Genomic DNA, 23535 nt, shown 5'->3' with positions numbered 1-23535 from the left:
AAGTTTAGCATTAAAATGTTCTGCAATATACTGTTAGAGGAAGCCAATAATTCTTACACTTCACATGGGAAGTATCACATTGCTAAGTTTGCGCCGATATGTCTGGGGTTCGGATCAGTCTAATGTTGTCAGTTTTCTTAAGGCCACAGCATTTTGACTTCCATAGACATAGACTGTGTTCATGAATATTATCTTGTTTTAATCTTGCTGTACAAGAACCAACAACAGAAAAAGTCCAAATCGATTGTTACCAAGAAAACCATCTCTTTCAGATTTATAACAGTTTGTAAGAACTGTGAAAGTAATGTCAGAAAATCTATAGTAAAAAGATCCTAAAGTCATTGAATCCAGTCAACTGGACTTGGTTCTGCATCGTAGAAGTTGTTTCTTATCCAAGTGGTTCCATTTGTTTGTGACAAGGCTGACTAGTCTAACTAATGTCTTCCAAGACACGAGACCAGGTCCAGTTGCTTTGAGACGCTTCCTACATGTTGGTAAAGGACATCAATAGGAGCCCTGCTGGTTTCATCTACCAGAACCCACAAACGACCACGGCACACAGTCTGATGTACGATTTCATAAGTCATCGTGTAATCAAGCGGAGAGCAGAGATGCTGCTAAGTCAGCGTGACGCACAGTGAAGGAAGCCGGGTAATGAAATAAGCCGCAGTAATTTGCTGTTGCTCTGAAGTTAGACGGACAAACCGCTGCAGTACGAGGAGGCCGCCGTTATTATTATAATAATCATAATAGTAGCTCTGATTGAGCAGGGGCCCGACGGACTGCGGTTAACACGATTCTTTGGATGTGTGCGTTTTCTACATGTCCTTTAGGGTAATGATGGAGCTGAAAAGCAAAGATTAAGGTAGTACAACCCCCCTGTGAAGACGGTGGAGTAATCAGGTGGCTGTCAGAGAGAGCGAGAGAGGGAGAGGCCGAGGGGACGCTGCTGACAGAGAACCTCGCAATTACAGCCGAGGACAGACGCTCGGAACGAGACGCAGAGGAAGACAAAGGCAGCCACAGAGGAAGAGAAGATCCGAGCCATTATCTAATCAGCACAGAGGAGCTGCAGTTTTTAGACCTTCTAATCTTAACCCTACGAAGACGGCAGGCTTTCCTGTCCCCGCCTCAGACGGCCGATAGACTCTTTCACAAGTGAAGAGACGGTGCAGAAAATAAATGCCAAACAGAACAAACTGCTGCTGAAGCTTCTGGCATCAAAAAGCTTAATATGTCACGACAAAGGCTTCTATGTCCGACGGAACTTTATTTTGTGGCGACTTCCCATAATATGTGGGAACAAATGACACAAACTACAAATTGTAAAATTAAACGCTGGATATCCTGTATTTTCAAAATCACATATGATATGTGACGCTTGACATTTGTCGATGGAGTTGATCTGAAACTTAGAATAGATTAGAAATACTATTTAATCCCGGCAGAAGCGAAGTGATTTGACTTGAATCGTCGTGTAAGCGGAGCTCAAAAGAGTGCCAGACGGGTGTGAGCTCACTTCTTGGCCTGCTCGTCAGCGTATTTGAAGGGGTAGTTAGCCAGCGTCGCTTTGTAGCCCGTGTTCTTCACCATATTGTTCCATGTGACCAGACGCTGGCCGATGGCCGTTCCCCGCGGCTCGAAGCCCTTTTTTGTGGGGAAAAAAAATAAACAGTCAGCTGAAGTAAACAACTTTATAAAGTAACATCTACATGCTCACTTCCTGAACTCACCAGCACCGGGTCAGAGAAATCGGGCAGGTCCGGCACCAGGATGCCCACCAGAGCGCAGACCACGATGAGCACTGTGCAGACGCCCAGCACCACCACCGGCCAATCAGCTATCAGCTCTGCGTAGCTGCAGGGAAAAAGAAAAGAGTAGAGTGAAATCCAGTGACACAAATGATGGGTGGAGAAAAAGAAGAGCTGAGAGACGCGCATAGAAACACAAAATCGTTTGATTTCCTTCGTCAGTTCATGTTTAAGATTTGGTTTTGTTTTTTTACTTTTTGAATTTTTATACTGAACTATTTTTGTTTTATTTTGAAATGTTAAACGTTGATGTTTTTTGATCGGATTTTTTCAGCATCAATGTTTATTCATGAAATTAACTACTCTACATCTACATCCTGCATCATTTTACAGGAAAGCCAGTAAAAACCAGGAGGTTTTTCTGAAGGTTTTCATGTTTAGGAAAAGTTTCAGGAGCTTTCTGGAGTTTTGTTCCATTAGTGAGGGTCTTCCTTTGTAAACACAGTGAAAACGTATTCCTCCTTCTTTGAACAGCCTCCTGGATTCGATAACGCTCATGACTCACGGCTCAGGAATGATGGCGCGCCAGAGAAGATGGATGGATGACTGACAGGAATAGAAGGAGGAGGAAGGCAGAGCATGAACAGAGAGAAAAGGTTTTCTGGCAGATTTTACCTTTTGGGGAATCGGAACGGCCTCACAGGGCTGCAAAACAAAAGGGAAAGGAGATAAATCAGGTGCACATTTCACAGTCAAAGCAGCTTTCCTTTAAGACCTGTCGTCTTTCCTCTTGCGTTCCTTGACAGACCTTTGGTACTGCTACACTGACAGCATTAAACCTGACACGGCTGTCGAAACCACTTTGCAGTGAACTTATCATCCTGGACGGACCGAGTTTCTAACACTCTGGGCTTGAACCTCATGTGGACACGTTTTCACTGCAGAAACCTGGAAACTGCTGCCTGGCTTAAAGTGATCCTGAAGGATTTCAGTCAGAACCCAAAACAAATGTGAAAAGGATGTGAGGCTAAAGTGGAATAAAGACCCGAATGCTCCCAATAAGTACCAACAACATTTCTCAATCTGATCTCCACCAGGAGGAGGAGAAACCTGTCTGGTCCGATAACAACAATATTTAATGAGCATGTCTCTCAGATAAGTCAGCTAAAGATGACGCGTCGTATCGCTCTGATACGGCGACTCAAACACAGAGACGAAGGCACAGGAGGCCTTCAGCTGCTCGGGATCCGTCTGGATTTCTCGTCAGCTCCTCCTGGGAACAGTGGGGGGGGCGTCCGGTATGCCGGGAGAAGCAGCAGAAAGTGCATTGGCTCCAGGAGGAGGGAGGGAGGAAGTGGGGAAATCAGATATGGGTACCTGATCACAGAGAGGCCAGATGAGAGATGACCCAAGGCGAAAGGTTTGGAGACGTGTCCACGGGGTGGGAATCCTCTGTGGGGGAAACGTTCAGATTCAAATCTGTCTCGATTCCCAGACCAAGAAAGTCTGAGACAAGAGGTTCATGGGAGTACAGGAGCCTCTTCAGCCCAAACTTGCGGCATGATATTTGGTTCATTGTCTACAGCAATTGTGTTTTTCGAAACCCAGCATGTGTGTTTTTACTTGATATTCAGTTGCGCAGAGTCCTTAAAAACTGAAGTGTCTCAGATTCACTGCCCTTCTTCATCCAGACAGACTCCCTGAGAGTCCAGAGGGACGAATTAGGCATTTTTACACAAACCTCTGCCAGCAAAGACATTAGTAAAGATAAATGCTTTGCATTAATGGCCTTAACTGAAGGCTAAAAGGACTTGCAAATACATTCCTTATCCCATCACAGATTATATTCACATCTTCACTGTAAGGGAAATGGCCATAATTTCCTCTAATGGCGAAAGGGCAGGATGTGAGCTCGGGGGCCATCTTCTTCTGAGGTCGATCGGGTCAACAACACCACGGACAGAAGTCCAGTGATTCACGAAAGACAGTCAGAGGAAGCCAGAGGTTTTCTTTTTTTCCTTGCCTATTTTGCTGAGAAGTGAAATCTGGGGAATGTTGTAATTAGTGGTAAAGGGAAGCACCAACGACTATTGGCAGGGAGCTTCACTCGGTGGGGGAGGGGGGGTGGAGGGGTGAGAAGGCTGTAAATCCCTTTTAAAGTTTCTCCGGGCACATTATTATGACAGCAAGACCGTCAAGCAGCGCAGGTTTAAAATACAGGCTGCCAGCAGAGGAGAGCTCGGAGACAAACAGAACATCGTTTCAGATGTACAGAAAGACAAACGAGCCACCGAGTGTCCAACTACTCATTCTGTATTGTGTGTTCAGTCAGCTGCAAGATATACAGCAAGAAAACTCAAACACAAGCTTTTTGGATCGTATGACTCAAAAATAGTTGATTATAAAACAAAGGAATGTATGCAAAAATACACATTTTTTAAGATTTCATCTATTTAGCACATTTTCCCCTTATTTTGCTCTTCAAGTCTGTCTGATGCATGTTTAAACCTCATGAATTGATTTTTTTTTTCTCCCTCACTTAAGCCGTGAGAGTCCTGTCCCTATGCCTTTCATATATTCTTCAGAAAAGCACATCATCGGTGAGGTAAATGTTCATCCAAACCCAGCTCATGTTTCCTATCATCCACAGACTGACCTTTAACCTGACTGGGACTGACACCGGCGAATGAACACCACATTTCTCCGTTTCTCTTTGAACTAGTAGCCAGGGGAAAATCCTGCATCGCTAATGTGATTCTTTTTTACTGCGCAGCGTCTTTTCCATGTATGGCCCTGTACTGCAGGCTCTCTGGATGGAGATATGGCCCAAAAATGGAGGAGGTGAGTTATTGGAAATACTTGGAACAAACTCATAAAAAGCGCTGTCAGGCATATCTATTTGTCTGCTCGTGGTCTGTTTTGAATTTCGGTCCGCAGAGCTGCAATCTGAATTCACTTCAGCCGCTTGGAAAGATGCGCAGCCGGACCAAGAATCCGTCAGGTCGATGGCAGTAATTCACCCCGTTTCTCGTAAAACTCAAGCAGAGCTGGCAGGCTGGGATCGATCTGCGTTCCCAGGGAATTTCTACGTCTGGACTCAACCTGTCGACGTTAACCCCGGTGACCATTACACCTTGTGCACAAGAAAATCCATGAAGGAGGGGGTTGGAGGGAGACTGTGGGGGAGGACGGTGGGGAGGTTTGCTACAGAGAGCAAAGTGTTGACTGATGATCACAGAGGCATTAAATTGTGCAGGATGACAGGCCACAGTGTCGAGTTTCCTCCTCCAGCTTCTGATGACTTCAGCCCAGGATTCCTCTAAAGCAAGAGTTCAGCCCCAGACCCTCTTCCTTTCCCCCGGCTCCTGGACCACCTCTTATTTTCCTTCGGTCTCCTCCGGCCCTGACTAACCTTTCACTGTTATTCTATTTACCGAAGGGAGAGTGTTTCTGGATCACTGGGCTAATTAATAAGGTAAACACAGGCCGCCGGCCGCTCACTCAGCACCGCGTTGACAGAGGAGAGCTGCACAGAAGCAGCCGGGGGCTCGGTATGCATGTCGAGGGGCTTCTGTTTTATGGATCAACCCTCAGAAATCTCCACCTATGCCAAACAAAAGTGGTCGGCCGTGAGAAATCTTTGGGCACTAATCCAAAACCTACAGTCCGACAGATCAAGAAACTTTTGGTGATTGAATTTAAGTGTTTCAAGAGGTGGAGTGGGAGTTTAGAGTGTCTTAAGGTGTTCTGCATGGTGACACTTGAAGATGGCTTCAGAAAAGTTGACATTATCGGCAACATGGCAATATAAATATATATATTTAGGAGCATGAGAAAGAGCCTCTTTAATAAGTTTGCTGTCTGATAACACTGTAAAAGGGTTTATATCCACTTCAGATCTACATTTAAAGTAAATGGCCGGGTCCATGTGGAATAATAACTAAAAGTCAAATAATCTTTTTAAAATATGTTGCTAAACTATTGTACTAATCTAATATTCTTTTTAGGAAGCAAAGGTTTAAATGACAAACCTCTTATGCAGGATAAAGCTGTGTAATCCTCTGAATAAATTGAGTTAGTAACGATATCTTTTCATATTCATATCGTGTTAACGCTCCAAGAAAATGTGATATTTTCACTGTAGTTTTCATGGATGGTAAAAGTATTTTTCTTGGCGCCTTCCGTGCAGGTGAACTATGAGAAATCTTCTGATTCTTGCCGGGATTGCAGAACCTAAATCTGTCATGTCGGAGCTTTCCATGAGACAGCCTCCACCTATCACAAATAATCCATCCACCTTCTAAACCACATCATCCGTCTCAGGGTTGAGGAGGTGCTGGAGATGTTCCCAGGAACTTTACACCCTGGACAGATTAACACGGAGAGACAGACATGAACACAATTGCAAACTCCACAAATCTGCTCTCGAAATGTTAGTATCCATAAACTGCTGCACCTCGAAAACTGAATCAGTCTGTAACTATAAACTCTAGAAAATATCTAAATTTAAACTGGCACAAAAAAACCAAACAACAATAAGTTCTGAAATAAAGGGTACTTTCAATGATTTTTTTTTTTGTTATGATAATGAACAGTCCAAGCTCCCAAAAGATGGATTCAACATAAAAAAAAAGAAAAAAAAAGAAAAAAAAAGAGACTTTTTAAAAAAAGATTTTAAGGAACTAAACAGAAGCAGATTGAAATGAAGTCCATCCACAAGCGTCTCAGAGAATTTGGTGTGGAAACAGCGGTGACCGTGACTAAACATGCCCATGAATGCCTGCATGTGTTGTTGTACAGGAGTGTGTGCATGCACGTGTGTGTGTGTGTGTGTGTGTGTGTGTGTGTGTGTGTGTGTGTGTGTGTGTGTGTGTGTGTGTGTGTGTGTGTGTGTGTGTGTGTGTGTGTGTGTGTGTGTGTGTGTGTGTGTGTGTGTGTGTGTGTGTGTGTGTGTGTGTGTGTGTGCGCGTGTGAGGATTCAGGGGGTGAACCGTCGACAGACGGGCGGCTAAATATTTCATACGAGTCAGAGCCGGAGCAATTAGTGTCAGCCGTGAGGCCGGTGGGCCGCCTCGCCCGGATTAGAGCCTCACAGGAACGCCGCGCGCAATTACAGGCTCGACCTGCCCGTGAAATAGGGTCCCGTCTACCGTGTGCTCCCGTTCCAGTGACATCACGAGAACATGACGGCGGGAAAAAAAAAAAAAAAAACTCTTTGGCTTCGCTTGACAAGTCGGCCCGTGTGTGTGTGTGCGTGTGTGTGTGTGTAGTTGAACAAAAGCTCTGGTGGCTGAAGCAGAGAGCGGTCAACAATCCCCACAGTAAGCTGCTGTGTAAAGCTGGACGACGTTCATGTAAGTGAAAATGTTTGTAAAAATTGCCTAATGGGGAGTACATCAGTGCTGTGTTCAAAAGAAGTGCTAAATAACTACATTGCTCTTTCGCTTCACTAATATTTCTATGCAGGCTAAGACAATGAAGGGCCTATAAAGCATATGTTGTATCAAAAATGAAAAGAAGGCTGAATCGTAATACCAGTTATTGTCATCGCAACATCAATACACTATATCATAGCCAGAAACTGACTGAACTGCAATACAATTAGACATTTCCATGCACCGTGCGGTCGTACCCAGCATGTATCTGACTGATCGCATTTTTACTTCATTATTTGAACATTCCATCAGAGCTGGAGGGACCAGGCCAAAAGTCAAAAAAAGTCTGAAACAGAACATAAAGAAACAAATTTGGTCCAAAAATAAAACGAGCACTGCTATTTGGAAGTACAAACCCCAACTCAATTTTTTAGTAAAGACAAGTCACATCACAATACTACTACAGTACAGGCCCATAAAGATAAAATCTGTAGAAACCGCAGTTAAACACACAGTACAATGTTTGAGAAGGTGGATGATCCTTTCAGTTTTACCTGTTAAAGGCCTAAACGTATGCATAAAGGAAGCACATCAACACCCTTCTAATCGCAACGAGTCTAACATGAACTGACTGTGAAAAAACCTAAAGGTTGGATCTCCCAGCAGGATCCGAGTCGAAGGTGAGGTGGAGGAAACCTTGGTCGCTTAGCTTCAGCGGTAACACACTGTGATTCATAGGGCATCATGTTTCTAACAGGCCTCCAATAAACAGTGGAACAGGCTCGAGCTCTTTAAACACAAAGGTTTAAACGGAGGTCAGTCGGGGACACTCGCCTCTCATTATCACATTTGAGGGGGGGGGGGGGGGGGGGGGTGTTGTACAAGCAGAGGCTCTGGAAATAAAAACCGCGGAAAGTGTTAGAAAGTGACTGCTCTGCATTTGATTTCATGCACTGATTCACAGCATTAATGGAAAGATGAAAGAAAAGCTCAAGTGGAATTTAACCAGTGGCTTTTTCTGACAAGCTTTTGATGACTTTCACACATTACGAGGTGACTAATGCCTTTACAGGCCGACATTAACGGTGTGCCGTTTTCCGGAATCGTACAGAAATGTTGGTTTTGTTCAGTCTCATGAAAAACTTAGCTTCTCACTTTGAGCACAATCCATATGCAGCGCCAAATGAGAACGAAGGAAGCGATTTATTTCTGATTCCTGTCTCCAGCGTTGAGGAGCAGCAGCAGATGTCCCGTGTGTGCTATCTGGAATGAGCGCATCCGTTGGTGAGCATGGCCTTTTCTGGCTGCACCTGCCATTCCCTCCAATTCTCGGCGGTGAAATACGGGCGCGGGTGAATTCCAGCCGTGCAGGCGGGATCTGAGGACTGTAGCCAATAGTTGCAAGCTGTCAGTCAGCGTGACGTCTTTATTGGGGCTGTTTCCCCAAGTCGCTTCCCAAGCTCACGGACGCCAGAGCTGAACGTTTTCTGCTCGAGTGGGGGCGACTTCTCAGTATTTGCAGGCGCTGCGTAGAAGCAGGAGTCTTTGTTCCCGATGAATTAATGGGAAAAATCGGAATCCCGAAGTCCGTCTTGACCTGCCAGCCTCGAGGTGCACGGTGGAGCGGAGCAGAAAGAAAGCCAAGCGCGAGTCGACCCGTGTGGCAGGTGAGAAACTGAACCGACGGATTCAACCTGCTCCGGCATCTCTTCGCTTGAGGTCCTGAAATGACCGTGGATCGGAAGATCAAACATGGACGCCGGGCGAGAAGCCAAAGAAGCACATAAACCACAAGAGACCAAATTTCAACATGATTTCTGCTTCTTCCGAGGGCTGAGCTTGTTTATTCAACACCACTGGGAGAAAAATCTCTTGCACACATGATTCCCCTTCAAAAGGACACGAGAGGAGTTAGACTGCAACTGTCTAGCAGAGTAGACATTTAAACTGACGTCCAGGCAGGAGGAAACATTTCGAAGAACTTCATGCTGCTGTTGGGCTGATTCGCAAATAACAAATCCTCCATGGTGCAGAGCAGTGCTGTGACATCGGTGGAATAACCTGAGATGTCACAGCACTGCTCCTCCATGGTGCAGAGCAGTGCTGTGACATCTCAGGTTATTCCACCGATTCCACGCGTCTCACAGCTTCATTTATAAGATTGAATTTACCCAGAACGTGGATGACCCCCGAGTCCTAAAGGCCACTGCTTTGGAATCAGAAGCTCTTTAGACGTTACACGCCGCGTTTGTGAGAGTTGAGGAGGCGTTTGAAGAAGATGAATAGAGGGAGTATTCTGGAAAATTCCTCCTCACAGTTCACAAAGTGCAGGAGAGGAAATAGAAGCAAAACAAAAAAGTGATTCGTAGGAATTTACAAAGAAGAGTTGGCCAACTCCGGATAGTTCAATATGAACGAGATAGTGGAGAAAGTAACATTCAAACAAGTTGAAGTACAAGTGTTACTGCTCAAAGGTCTGACGGGCCAAACTTTTTAAAAATAAAGTGGTTCATTTCGTGTTGGGCAAAAGGGAATTTAAATCTGTTGGAGGTGTAATGTAGATGAATTAAATTAATAAAAGACTCTCCAAAATCAATTAGTGCAACATCAGTAGCAGACGATATGTCACTGCCAGCTCATTTCAAGGTAGTTCTTTGCAGAGGTGTTGAAAAGTCTTCAGTCTTTCAATGAACAAAGCTCCCAGGTAATCTTTTGTGGCCATACGGCACAAAATATAAATCATTTTTGGTGTTTTGGGTTCTTTTTCTCCTCCACTCACGAGCACAATTCAAAGGATTCATACCATTTGCATCCTGCAGCGTCCAGCCTCGCATTCACACCGCAAATTAACAGGTTTTTTTTTTTTTTTTTTATGTCTTGTGAGGAACTACCAAGTAAATAAACTTTTACAACCTGAGGAAGAAACATCTGGAGGCTTTAAGCCGACGATTGGGGAAGCAGCAGCAGCAGCAGCAGCGCGCCAGCTGGACTCGGCTGTGGCACTCACTCCTTCATTCAGACCGGGGACAGACAGTCTGAGGATGAGGTGGACCAGGACTGCGGGCTGGATATTTTTTCCATCAAATAAATGTTATATCTTCATTTTTAGGAATCAAGAAACAAAAATAAACACTCATGCTAACGTCCGTCAAGTCAAAAAAGTACAACCCCTGAAAAGCCGAATACATTCTTGCTGCAGTCTGGACACATGTAATAGCTTATCCCCTTCAAAGTGGCGCGATAATCTCGAGCAGCCATATTTATCCAGCTGAGGCCCGGCGAGCTGCTTCTGGAGCTCATGAGGAGTTATGACAATGTCGCTCGTCCGTCAGGCTTTGATCCGGCTTTATGGGACTGAGGTCCCTTTAATCTGAGAGCGACATCTCTACAAGGCTCGTACTCAGGAATGACAACGCAAGACCAAAGGGAGGCGAGAAGAGGAGGGAGTGAGATGAGAGGAAACCTAAATGTTAATGTAAAAAAGTAACAAAGGTTAAAAAAGGCACAGAAAGGGTGGATGCTTAGGATGAGGCTTTGGTTTATGACACAGTGGTACAGGCCACAATACATGACTTAAAGACATTTTGAACCCCTGCAGCTAAACTCCCAACCAAAAACAGCCAACAGCGATCCAAGGACAGACTGCGGCAAACGACTCAATGCTGCCACCTCATGTGCAATAGAGGTATGACTCAAAGCTGATATAATGCTTTTTAAAATCATATCAAATAAAACTATTAAAAGATAGTTGCGTTTTGAGCATCCGTTTACACGTGTGTGTGTGTGTGTGTGTGTGTGTGTGTGTGTGTGTGGATCACAAAAACAACCAACAGTGCCAACTTGTGGCCTGACATGCTGACTACATCGTTTTCAGCCTTTCTACCATTTCCGTGGAAATAGACATCGTTTTCAAACTGTTGCCGTGTAAACGGGGCCTCAGCACAGTGTTTTCTTCACATGTTGCTTAAGCTGGTGTGAAGAAACTTACTGATTTCATCTGCAATCTGCTAATGTTAATGAGTGACAACCAATTCCATTTGTTTAATAAAGTCATGTTAGGTCTTATGGACACGTGAGTAAATGAGCGATCAGGACAAAGAAAAATCAACAATTCATATAAGGACAATCCTAAATATTTAACCAGATATGAATTATGTACGGTATGTAAATGAGATAAATAAATATTAGATTGTCCATTTATTTATTTACAAAAGTCTTGTTTGTGCTGAGTAAACTATACTTTTGTTTGGGTTAATTTAGGTTAAGTGCTTCAGACATGTTCAAAAATGGTATAAAAAAAACTTGAGTCCAGTTTTAATATGAAATTATATAATTCTATGTGCATGGTGTATGAACAGAGCTTTATGTTGGTACACTTAAACAGTAGGACATCTGTATTAATGAGCTGTTTATATACATAAGCTAACATCACTATCTTACACTTTCTCACAGTGTCCAAACAGAGATGATCTAAAGCACAGGCCTCCGGGCATAAAAACTCAGAAATGGACCATAAACTGCAGAGTGTATCTCCAGATGAAACTTAAATTATGGCGTCAGAGGCAGAGACCTGACACACACACACACACACACACACACGCACACGCGCACGCGCACACACGCACACGCACACGCACACGCACACACGTGTTGGTCAGCCTTACAGTGAAAAACCAACCACAACAGGATTTCTGATCTTCTTCAGAAATCCTCAACATAAATGATTATGTAAAACTGCATCCTTGCAGTCACGCTCTAACAGCTACCATCTCCGCTATGCAACAGGCGTAACAGTACGTTCCCATGAAATACTCGTCTTCCTACACTTATTGACGTACTCCCATCTGGCAGCAATAAGATCCAGAGCGAGTTGGGCAATATAGAAAAACGGGGGGGGGGGGGGGGGGGGGGGTTATGAGGAGTATTCAGGATTAACATCAAAAGATAAAATAATTAGGGACATAAAATATAAAACATAGAACTGGAAAAACATCTCAAGGGGTTAATCCTTTAAAAAAAAGTTGTGAAAACCTTAGCATGTATCTGGGCTCACCTTGTAGCTATGAGCGTTCCTACATCCAGTAGAGAAAGGATGAGACATGCAGGATGTCAATAAATCTGCCCCATCCATCACACAGCTTTCATAGATGCCCCCGGAGCCACAAAATACAAACTGACATACAACCTTCTCATTACCGAATCTTTACATGGTGTAACCTGGGATTCAGTCGGAAACGATGGAAACGTTAAAGACTTAAATGCTTGAAAAAAGACTCATGGCTGCATTTTTTTTCGTGGTAAATCTGTACAGATGGCAAAGCTACCCCAACTCATTCGCACACATTTTTGCGTATCGAGTATTGAAATGAAGACGAGTTAATTGACGGAGAAGCCCCGCAATGTAAACGGTTGTCCCTCCTCGATAATGTGCAAAGCCTGTGTCAAGCTGACACCCCGAAGCAGAGAGCAACGCCACGCCTGAGCCGGCAGCTGTCCGACAGGCAGCAATAGACCCAGGGAGCCCACAGAAAGGAAAACCAACCGATACCCTCAAGTGATACAAAGCTGCGTGTGATGAAGTGATCCGCGGAGCCGTCATGTTTTCAGGGTTTACGTGTCGTAGCAACCAAACCACCTGCCTGTACACTCGTACTTCAAAATTCTAGACCCACTCTGGCTGACCTTTCTTCTCCCAGTCGGAGGGAGTAAGGCAGGAATTTCTCTTATCTGACAAGGCATGAATCTCCAACAAACTTGCGGTTGCCATAAACAACGGGAGCGGCGGGGGCAAAAACGTTCACCTCAAGGAGAGCGGTGCTCGGGGGAGGGGGGTTGGGGGGGGTTAAATACCCGCCGTGACCCTGGATGCCTGAGTGTCGGTGAGCTGTTTGTTAGCTGTCACAAGGTCATCGCTGCAGGTAGGAGCAGGTTAGCTGAACCTCAGGAGCCCTGAAGCCATGCATAATGAGCTTTTCCAATGTTTTCCATTAATTAGGAGACTGTGATGGGCCACCACGGTTTAAATGGTCCCACTAAAGAACTGAAGTAACATTTACACATTCTGGTTTGCCAGTTGGAGGCATTTAATTGTGAAACATGTGCATTTTTAAGAAGGCCATAAACCCGGAACATGTATAGAAGCCAAGCAAAGTCCACTCTCACCCAGGACACCATCACAGATGTCCTCAGGGATCAAGGAATCGTCCATTACAGACTGACGGATGGATGGATGGAACGATAAGATCAATTTGTCAGCAGCTGTCAACAGTCAATGTGTCAAATTATGAGCGAGCGCCTCTAAAACAAGGACTTATGGGCGATAAAGCAGCTCATATAATGAAAAGGACCGACTACACGCCTCTAGTTTTAATCAACCTTGAAACAAACCCAATAATAGAGAGATTTCAAGTCATATGAATTGACAGCTGGTGGAAATGTTCATTTTAAGTATTATTGCCTGTGAAACCGGTAATTTATTTATGGGATGGCAGGCTGCAAGTTGTCTGCTGCAGACAATAAGTACAAAGTGTAAGACTTTAATTCAAGAAGGCAGTGTTGCTTGGTGAAAATGAAACCCAATACAATGTTTTCATGGCGTATGATTGCCATCTCTTAATGGCTACTGCCTCTATCGAACGCAAAACTCAGGATTTGATCTTGAGCCATGGTGATAATATGAGGTCTGGGCAGACACAATAGAGGCCATTTTGCAGTTTATCGGGGCAGGTGAGCGCTCACACAGAAACAGTTTATTTGCCACAGAGCAGCCGTCTTCAGTCCGGACAATATGTATTTCCTCTCAGGAAGTCTGTCCGCTGAGCTCTTAATGGCAAAGCAAGATGGCGCTCGGCTTTATTCAACACATCGGTAACTCATAAACATGGTGCTTTGCAAACAGATTCCACAAGGCTGAATGCACTTTTACATTGGCTTTAGCCTACACTTTTAAACATACGGCGAAGAGTTTACAAGGAAATGAAGTAGAAGTAATGGGTGGGGGACTGGCCTTCAACCGCTGCTGAGTTTTTACCTGAAGCCTTTTAACCTGCTGACACATGCTGAGCTGGCTGGAGCCGAACAGCGCCTGACATCCGAAGGACACTCCGCTTCCAGACGACTTTAAATAATACACAGGGAGCGGCTGTGATAGAGAATCTTCCACAGACATTCTTTTGCAAATGTTTTTAACAGACCCAGTTAAAAAAACAAAAAGAAAAAAAAAAGAATTACTGGGCTGAGCTTTTTTTTTTTGTCATTTTACAAAAACTGCTGAGTTGTGCTTCAATATTTTTTTCTTTCTTTTTTTAGGAGGATTTGGGGGATTTCATACGAGGATAAACACCCAGAGGCTTTCGATGGATCTCAAAATAGAAACATTAGGAAACAAAGCGTGGGCTAATCTTGCTAAATGGATTAAAGCCTTGTGAAGCCGACAAACAGGAGCATAAAAATCTCCTGTTGTGAAACGCACATAAAAAGGTCTCCCTGAAGAGCTAATGTAACAACTACGAGTCAAGCGTGTGTGCGAGTGAGACTTTTGAGTGTGCCGCCATCATAAGTGTAATCCCTCGGCTAATCTGGCAGATCGCAGCCCCCGGGGTAGATCAAACCGATATCCGACACCATGGTGTCTTGACTCCATCTCCTCAAATTGGGGAGGGTATTAGGAATAAGTTGCGTGTTGCCGTTGGCTTAGGCACGCAGGCGTCGTGTTTAACAACCTCGAAACGCTAGTAACATGTGGCCGAAGGGTCAGAAGGGCCGGAGTCAGCAGGAGAGCAAGTCTGAGGGGTTCCAGTTAGAAACCTGCACGACTGATACAGGTATACAGTTTCCAACGTTTGTATCTCGACAATCTAACGCGTATTCACTAAACAGCAGCGACGGGGAAACTGTAGATGGGCGAAGTGAGCCGGAACAAACCGGGGCGCTGTAACTCAAACCCGTCGTCACCGAACAAGAGCGACTTGTTTGGTAAATAGGCGAGCGGTCCGACACGAGAGGCGTCCCCGCCACATCTGCTCCTCATTCCGATGTGGGAGGAGGGACGGAGGAGGGAGGGGAGGTAATGAGGACAGAATGAAGAGTGTTGATGGGGTGGGCGTGAAGGAAAAACTGACGAAGGATCACCGCGTGGAGGGGAAAAGTACGCCGATGGATGCATCTAAATATCCGCAAACACAATGCGAGCATGCTTCCCTCTGCCCAGTCGAGGTCTGCAAGTGTGTGCGGAGCGACCGCAGCCACACACAAACCTCGCCGTTCACCACCGCTTCTGATGACCTTATGACGGAGGGTGGGAAGGGTACGACTTTTCTCGGCGGAGGGAAAATTCCATGTCGAAGGAATAGAAGTCTCCTGCAGATCGAATTGCAAGGTCGTTAAAAAAACAAAAAAATGGGAAAGGAGCCAACATGAGTAAATAATTACTCTTGTGGAAGAAAAAAAAAAATCTTCACCCTTCTCAGTGGAGACGGTAAATATAGGATTATGTAAATGATTGTGTGAAGCGTTAAAACGGTTCCAGTTCGGCATGCGGTGGGAAAGCCTTGTGGTTTGGAAGAGAAAGGGAAAAGAAACGACTCACTAAATATGGATCAGTCGAGGAAAATGCCACAGTGCTAAGCTATGGCCAGGCCTCCGTGTGTGTGTGTGTGTGTGTGTGTGTTTGGTAGCAAGTAGGAAGCATGTAAAGGAAAACTTGGTGTATCCTTGCTTTTGCCATCAGTGTATAAGGAAACAGTTATGGGTGTGGGGCCTTGTCAAAGGAAACATTTCTGTCACTGCTTGGGGCAGACAACAAAGTTTATCTTATAAAAAGAGAGAGAGAGAGAGAGAGAGAGAGAGAGAGAGAGAGAGAGAGAGAGAGAGAGAGAGAGAGAGAGAGAGAGAGAGAGAGAGAGAGAGAGAGAGAGAGAGAGAGAGAGAGAGAGAGAGAGAGAGAGAGAGAGAGAGAGAGAGAGAGAGGATGAGAGAGAGAGGAGAGAGAGAGAGAGAGAGAGAGAGAGAGAGAGAGAGAGAGGAGAGAGAGAGAGAGAGAAAAGAGTAATACATCAAAAAAATGGATCATCTTTGTAGTCCATCTTCAATCCCACCCAAAGCCACAAAATTCTATTATTCATTCTATGGAAGACAATCATTTTAAAAAGTGCATCACCATCATTGTTTGTCTGAAAAGAAAGTAATCAAGTCGACCAAGTTCCTACTTTTCATCCAACATGTGCTCGGATCAAGCAGCTGAATCATTGTTCCTGACGCAGCGTGGATCACAACAGAGGGGTGTCTTATTGTCTGCCACTGTTGCTCTTTAAATATTAATGCAGGATTTCAGTGGAAAGATACAAATGCTGTGAAGTCCTGTGAGGGGACCAGCGAATGTGCAGAGCCACTGGAGGAGCACAAGTAAACAAATCAGAGCGGTCAAGTCTCAAACTATCAATTAATGCCGCCAGGTTCAACAATTTGATTTCAGAAATAAGAGAAATGCAATAATGTCTGGTTTACTCCTTTTGGCCTGATCTAAAGAAAATATCAGATCTATCATTGGAAAGAAACAACATGTGATCTCTGCACCGCCACCAGCAATTAATATCTACACAACCAACGACTCAATCAATGTAATAGATGGACAAAACTATATAAAGCCCAAGTTCTTTATGATCTAACCTCCTAAGAGAACAACAGATTAATGCATTTAACTTAGAATCCAATGGATCATGTTGTATCTTCTACATCATTTTAGACCCGTAGAGACGTAGAGACGTACCTGATCTTGGGTGTGTGCATCTGGCTCTGCAGGTGCTCCTGCCAGTGGGGGTGATGGTGGTGATGGAGCGGGGAGGAAGGGTGAGGGGGGTGGGGGTGAGAGTACGGGCAAGTGGAGAGGCAGCAGGCGCAGGGCGAGCCGGTGATGGTGGTGGTGGTGGCGGCGGTGCCCGCGCCCGAGCCAGGACTCTGGAAGAGGGGGCAGTCCTGCTGCCCGCAGGGGCAGCACAGGGTGGAGTGGAAGTGGCAGTGCTGGCAGCAGAGCGGCAGGGGGTGCAGCGGCGGAGGTGAGGCGGGAGAGGGGAGGGGGCCTCTCGCCAGTCTCTGAGGGTCTGCGGCGGGGAGGCTCCTCAAGGAGCCGTTCTGCCTGACCACCCCGCCGTTTTGGCTCGGCCTGCTCGCTGCTCTCTGCGAGACCTTTGACCTCTGCGGCGGCTTGGAGTCCGCGGCTGTAGCGTCCTCGTCGCCGTCCGACGTGTGGCAGTCACCCCGAGAGGCGGCTGAGAGAGGGTCCGGGACATCGCTGGTGTGTGAAAGAGTAGTTCCGCTGGCACTGAGAGGAGGATGATGATGATGATGATGATGATGCCCTCCGTTGCTGAAAGGCAGAGGGTCTCGGCTGGTGTCGCTCAGGGCCATGGTGCTCTCCCAGTCGGCCGTCACTCCTCTGAGGAAGAACAACAACAAAACATCTTTGTTTTTGCTTCAGTCTTTAGAAGATGAGCAACTGTTCAAAATCAGTTTTTTCCCCATTTAAATAGAATAATCAGGAGGGGATGGGAAAACAAGAAAAACATTGTTGCATCATAATTCTAGATCGTTGAAGAGTTACCAGGAAAAAACTTTTAATCTTTTTAAACCGAACTTTTAAAAATGTTTTTACAAACACACAAATATAAAGGTCCTCTTAACACTCAATGAACTTACATTTAATAAAATGTTTAATAGTAAAAAATGTGAACATTTCCTGCAACGCTCAGCAAGAGAAGATCATTTTATGTTAGATTGAGACTGCAAATATGGATGACTCAATGATTAAAAAACACTGGCGCTGCCATCGATTGAGGTTTTTTGGATGCTGCGCTAATTTCTTCTCATCGGATCAATACGATATACACGCACAGGCACTGTTGGTATGGATGATATCTTTAATTAGGAGGCTGGAAAAAATAAAATAAAAATGGCTCCAACAGAAGAAGAGAAAATAGAAAAACAGAAGGTTCAAGTTATACTGTCCTTAAAGCTCAAGTTTCAACTGGAGGAGGCCTCCATGTGGAAATGTAGTGATTGGTTCTGTGGTGATTTTGCAACGCGGGGGGGGGGGGGGGGGACGGGGGACGGGACAGTGAGCAGTAAAGTGGCGGAGAAAGAAGGCGTGGGTGCTTTGTGCAGTGATATGCTTGAGATGCTTCAGAAGCTGTTTCACAGGTGATGGAAGGTCGAAGGTGAGAGAGCCCCCCCCCCCCCCCCCCCCTCAAAAAACAGATTAAACTTTAAGTATCGGTTCAGTCTCAATGTTTCATCTCAATTACAGCAACCGTGACTACCAGCCAGCTCCTAATGGACCAAAGGTACTGTCATCCTTCTCATAATGGCATAAAATAAAAGTTTTCACCTTGAACACTAACAGAATCAACTTTTAAGAGTCATTTTCATGAAGGTCCATTCACATTTTTAACCATTTTGTTTGTGTTTCAGCGAATTTGAAGATTGATGGACCAAAGTGCACGGTTTAAGTCGAATTAATCTCATATTTACATCACACAGAGCAGACAGCATCATAAAATACAATTCAACAGTAGCACGTTAACTCATCAGCTTCCCGGGTGCCAGTGCTGTAATCCGTCCTCAACTGTGTTTTCCAAACAAGTCAACAAGTCAGTAGGACAGGAAATCAAAATTAAGCCGTAGTCAAGATGAGCGTTCTCGGTAGGGCAGGACAATCCATCGCAAGATTGATCATTACCGTAATGACAATACATAAAATACATTTTGTGAAGTAATCAAAATAATTCAAGGTTTTCATTCCTGTCCAATAACAAAAACGTTGCGATACTGTGCAACTCGAGAAGCGACCATGATTCGAAAGCTGTCAAAGTAAAACGCACAAACAGGATTTCATTTCACTGTTAAAATATTCGGGGGCGGGGGGGGGGGGGGGGGGGGGGTAAGGGGGGCTAGCATTGGAGTGTGAGCCGATACATCACACCGATGGGCGAGACATGCAGCGATCAATGTGCTCTGTGACACGCCAACATGAGTGAGCGGGGAAACATCAGGATCGGTGGGGGTTAAAAAAAAAACTGGGGAGCTCAGAATAGCAGAGCGCTGAGGGAGACCCAGATGAAGTCATTAGTCTGGCTCCCACAGCTGTCAGAAAGCCTGTAATGAGTCAAAGACGCTGCGTGGAAGCGGGAGAATTTAACGGAGATTAGATCTGGAGGGGAGGGGGGGAAGAAAAAAAAAAAAAAAAAAGATTTTCACGAGCACCAGACAGCTCAGTGGTACGCCGTGCCGACGGTCAACATGCGACTGAGTGAAGTGCGCTGTCTGTCTGGAGGAATTCCGAGCGGCGTTGACAGACAGGTGAGACATCCAGGGCCCACCGAGCGGACACAAGCAGGGTCTTGTGTCTAATTCAGAATCAAAACTGACAGCTGGGTCCAGAGAACAACTGGAGACAAAGCTCCAAAAACTCCCACAGCCACTCAAAGTTGTTGTTTTTTTTCTATTCCCCCCCCCCCGCAACCAAAGCAACCGAAATAAAGCTTGTAAACATGGCCGCCTGGTTTTCATTAAGTTTAAAAGTAAACAAGCCAACAAAATCAGGATTAAGTACTGGAAGGAAGATTTTCTCAAACTGCTGTTTGTCTTAAACGCTTCAGTCGATGTGTGAGAGTAGTAAATGTCCCTTTGAAAGGCGGCCGAGATATTTCTCCTCCGTAACCGTGTTCTTGCTCTGACTCCCCCCTCGTCGGAGATCTCTGGTTCACTTTCAGCCACGTGGCCTCGGCGTCTCCACACACATCGCGTTCAATAAGTCTCTCCTCACCACTTCATATGTTTGTTCAGTCCTTCACCTCCTTCTCACCCTTTTGTTTATCGCCCATGAAATGTGTTCTATATGCAGAGGGATTATCTAGTATTTATGGTGGCGTAAGCAATCCACCTGAGGATGACCTGAGACTGCAAAACAGAAACGGAGACAGACGATGGAGAGACGGAAAGAGAGAGGGAAGAAAAAGGAAAAAAGGCAGCCAGCAAGTCACTTACATTTCGGGTGTTTTCAAAGGAACAAACATACATTTTTAAGTAGTGAATTACAAAATTTGGAGTGTACAATGTTAGTACCTGACAGTAATTGTATAAGTAGTTTGAACTGAATCAAGCATTTGCTGTCCATGACTCTCTGCTCAGGAACGGTACGGACGTATAAAAGCTGACTTTGAGAAGGCTGGAATCTCGCTGTATACCAACTCACTCACAGCCACAATGACTGACTTAAAAAAAAAAATTAAAAAAAGGGGGGGGGGGGGGGGTGTAAAATAACGTGACCTTTCACTCTCAACCATCATGTTCACCTCATCCGACACGTCAGACTGGATGAAGTGACAAGTTCCCAACTCACCTTGGCTAAAGAAAAGTGTAACTTCACAGGGAGATCTAGTGCGAGCAGGGGCAACGCCACGCTCAGTCACCCTCTCACTCAAAGCCCAGAGGTCCCCGGTCGGCAGAACCATTCGTCTCGCTTCGCCTTCAAGGGGAAGCCAAAGAAGAAGCCGAGCGAAAAGCAACACGTATAATGATTCCCGGTGCGAGCGGTTTGGAGTTAGCGCAGGTGATGACGAAGTGATTCTTCTGCCGTCTTTTCATGTGAAGTTGATGATTATGGGGTGTGAGAGAGACGCGGAGACCTTGGGCGACAGGCGGCTACACAGCACAAAGCAGAGGCATCCTGCATCCCTTTAATTAAAGCTAATAGGTGGCAATTACCAGGAATCAGTCAAGAGACGGTTAATAACAACACTGCTCCTAATAATAATACCGTCGGCAGCAGGCAGTCTGCCTCGCTCGGCGCTCGCCGGGCTCCACAGCATCATTTTGTTTGATGTGTTTCTGGCTATCCTGAGACATTCTGGACGTGCAACCCCCCCCCCCCCCCCCGAGGGTCTGGCTCACAGCTGGGCTGGTAAACTAACCAACGTCAGGTCAAACATTTGTTGTCGGAACGATGAACCAGTTCGCACAGAGGATATGAAAAATGGTTAATATATAATGAATATCAAATTTTTAAAAGGAAGACCCTAAAAGCAATATTATCATGACAGAAGAAACTGGATGAAAACAGTGAAATTGCTATTATTGGTGAATATGAATATATAAGTGAAGGAAGAGTATCAAAGTAACACTGACGTCTTTCCTGCTTGTTTTGATAACAGAACTCCCGTAATTTCAATATTGAGAATTCAGAAATAGTCCCTATGTCTCAATCAAGTTATGTTATTGTGTGACGACAAATTTTGAGAAGATTAAAAAAAAAAATTGTTTGATGTGAAATGTAATTTAAATATAGAATTACTGTACAAAAACTACTATAAAAGTACTATAAAAGTTTATTAATGTAGTAGTACTGACCTTGTGTATCCTTTAGGAGGTGTTCCTTGATTCACATATGATTTTGTATGAGCTTGTTCAGGATCAGTTCTATGAGGTTTCTTCTTGAGGTTAACTGTTAATGAAACTCGAATGATTTCAAGACGCAGTCTAAAAACAAAGTCCATAAGAAGAATCTCAATCAAATATGAAGCAATTCTGTTGGAACCGATTAAAATCGCCTTTAGATTTTGGAAGTCGGGTCTAAGAACAAGCCCCTCTTCTAGGCTGTTATCAGAACTTTTCATCAAAAAACAATGTTTTTCCTCGAGTGCAAGTCCCTACATCTCAAAAGTCTTAGTTGTTTAGCGATTGTGTTATCAGTTAAAAAAAAAAATTGTCTGAAACTTGACATTCATAAGATAAGTAGTTTTGCGAAGTTACAGTTTGGTTTCAATGATCCAATGTGAACAGTAGGAACTTTTTGGATTACTTGTGATGCCAGTCCATATTGAAGACACTAACAGTTGTCTGCCAACTGTAACACAGATCTTAATTCCTTGAATATTTTAGATGTTTACATTAAAAACAAGCACTCAAATACACTGAAATCATACCGGCCAGCTGATTGTGTCATAGGCTGACTGTGACCACAGATTTTGATTAGACTCTGCACAAACATACCTTGGATCTTTTACAATATATCAAACATATACATACATAATACTGCAACTGTAATAAACTTGTTAGAACCTCTTCTTGCACTGTAAGCACCACTTTCCTTCCGTTAGGTTTTTCTTGGGCGTACCATTAAAGGAAGAGCATCGGTTTCAGGATGTGGTCCGACACAAATCCCTTCATCTCAATTATCTAAGTCCCTTGAAGATTTGTAGGATCAGACGGAACGCAATCAGACTTCTTTTTTCTTTTTGTCTGAAACTTGTCATGTGCATTTGTGAGACAAAAGTTAAATTTCTAATCACCCTACGTAATGAATAGGAAACGTTTGGGATTTCCAGTGACTCCAGTCCACAGTCACAAACTGATGTTACGGTATTGAAGATGTTAACCCTAGATGTAGAAACAAGAAACTTTGTAGACATGTCTTCTTGTCCTGTCCTGTTTTTCATTAAAATCCTGACTTTCTTGTATTTATTGTTATTGAAACTGCCAAGATTTGAGGATGCAGTTTAAGAAAAAGTCCATCCATCTCACTGATCTAACTTGTTACAGGATTGTAGGGGTCAGATTGGCAGGAACAGTTCAGTTTCTATTAATCCTGCATGTAAACAAAAGCCTGACTCCAGTCCTCGGATGTTAGATGATTCCTCTCATCAGGTTTAAAGTCATCCGTCCAGGCAAACTGCACCCAACTCGGAATCCGGAGTTTCTCCCGACTCGGTCAACCCAAACTCTCCGGATACATAAAGGGAAACTGTGCAAACAAGCCGAGCGGCCGGGAGCCGTGCTCTCCCCTCCTACCGTGTTGTTGTGCGGCCCCGGTGGCGCTGCTTCCAGCCGGACGATCCGCAGCACGCCGCGGAGACACGAAGGAGCCCCGCGCGGAGGCGAAATATCCGACAACACGGGAGGGGAAAGACGGTAACGAGTCCCGAGGAGGAGCGGGCTGGAGCTCCTGGGAGTGTGTGCCGGCAGAATGACAAACAGCCGCACACACACACGCACACAAACACACACACGGACTGAAAGCCCCGGCTCCTCTCTGCCTCTCTCTCCCTCCCCGGAGGGAGGCGGTGGGCGGTGGGCGGTGGGCCGGGACTCCGCCGCGGAGCACTGATAGGACGGTCACGCTGTCTGCTTTAACCCGCTCACTGCCGCAGCCCGACCCGCAGCGCAGGTACCCGCTCCGGGCTTTATCTACCGCCTCCAGGAAGCCCCGCAAATGGTGAAAGAACTGTCTAAAGAGGGTTTCAGGTGGGACAATAAAAGGACATTAACCGAGCAGGGGCGGATCGACGGGATGTGTTGTATCGGGGCAGAGGGGGGGGGGGGACATGAAGAGGGCACCATAAAATGGTCAAAATAAAGGC

The 23535-nt window shown here is 45.1% G+C and overlaps 1 protein-coding gene across 1 annotated transcript in view; it reads right to left on the bottom strand.

Annotated features, from left to right (window-relative positions):
* disp1 (dispatched homolog 1) overlaps positions 1 to 23141 on the bottom strand; it is a 30045-nt gene extending 6904 nt beyond the window's left edge. Inside the window, exons 1-5 of the mRNA XM_080491005.1 lie at positions 22967 to 23141; positions 16893 to 17558; positions 2427 to 2456; positions 1734 to 1857; positions 1520 to 1647 (exon numbers count right to left, since the gene is read on the bottom strand). Of these exons, the coding sequence (XP_080347131.1) occupies positions 1520 to 1647; positions 1734 to 1857; positions 2427 to 2456; positions 16893 to 17530 (920 nt within the window). The 5' untranslated portion in view covers positions 17531 to 17558; positions 22967 to 23141. The remainder of the gene's footprint in view (positions 1 to 1519; positions 1648 to 1733; positions 1858 to 2426; positions 2457 to 16892; positions 17559 to 22966) is intronic.
* Positions 23142 to 23535: the final 394 nt, after the last annotated feature.

This window comes from Lipophrys pholis (assembly GCF_963383615.2).
Source record: "Lipophrys pholis genome assembly, chromosome: 21".
Classification (NCBI taxonomy): Eukaryota; Metazoa; Chordata; class Actinopteri; order Blenniiformes; family Blenniidae; genus Lipophrys; species Lipophrys pholis.
The sequence above is the reverse complement of the archived record's forward strand: the minus strand, read 5'-3'. Positions and strand labels throughout refer to the sequence as shown.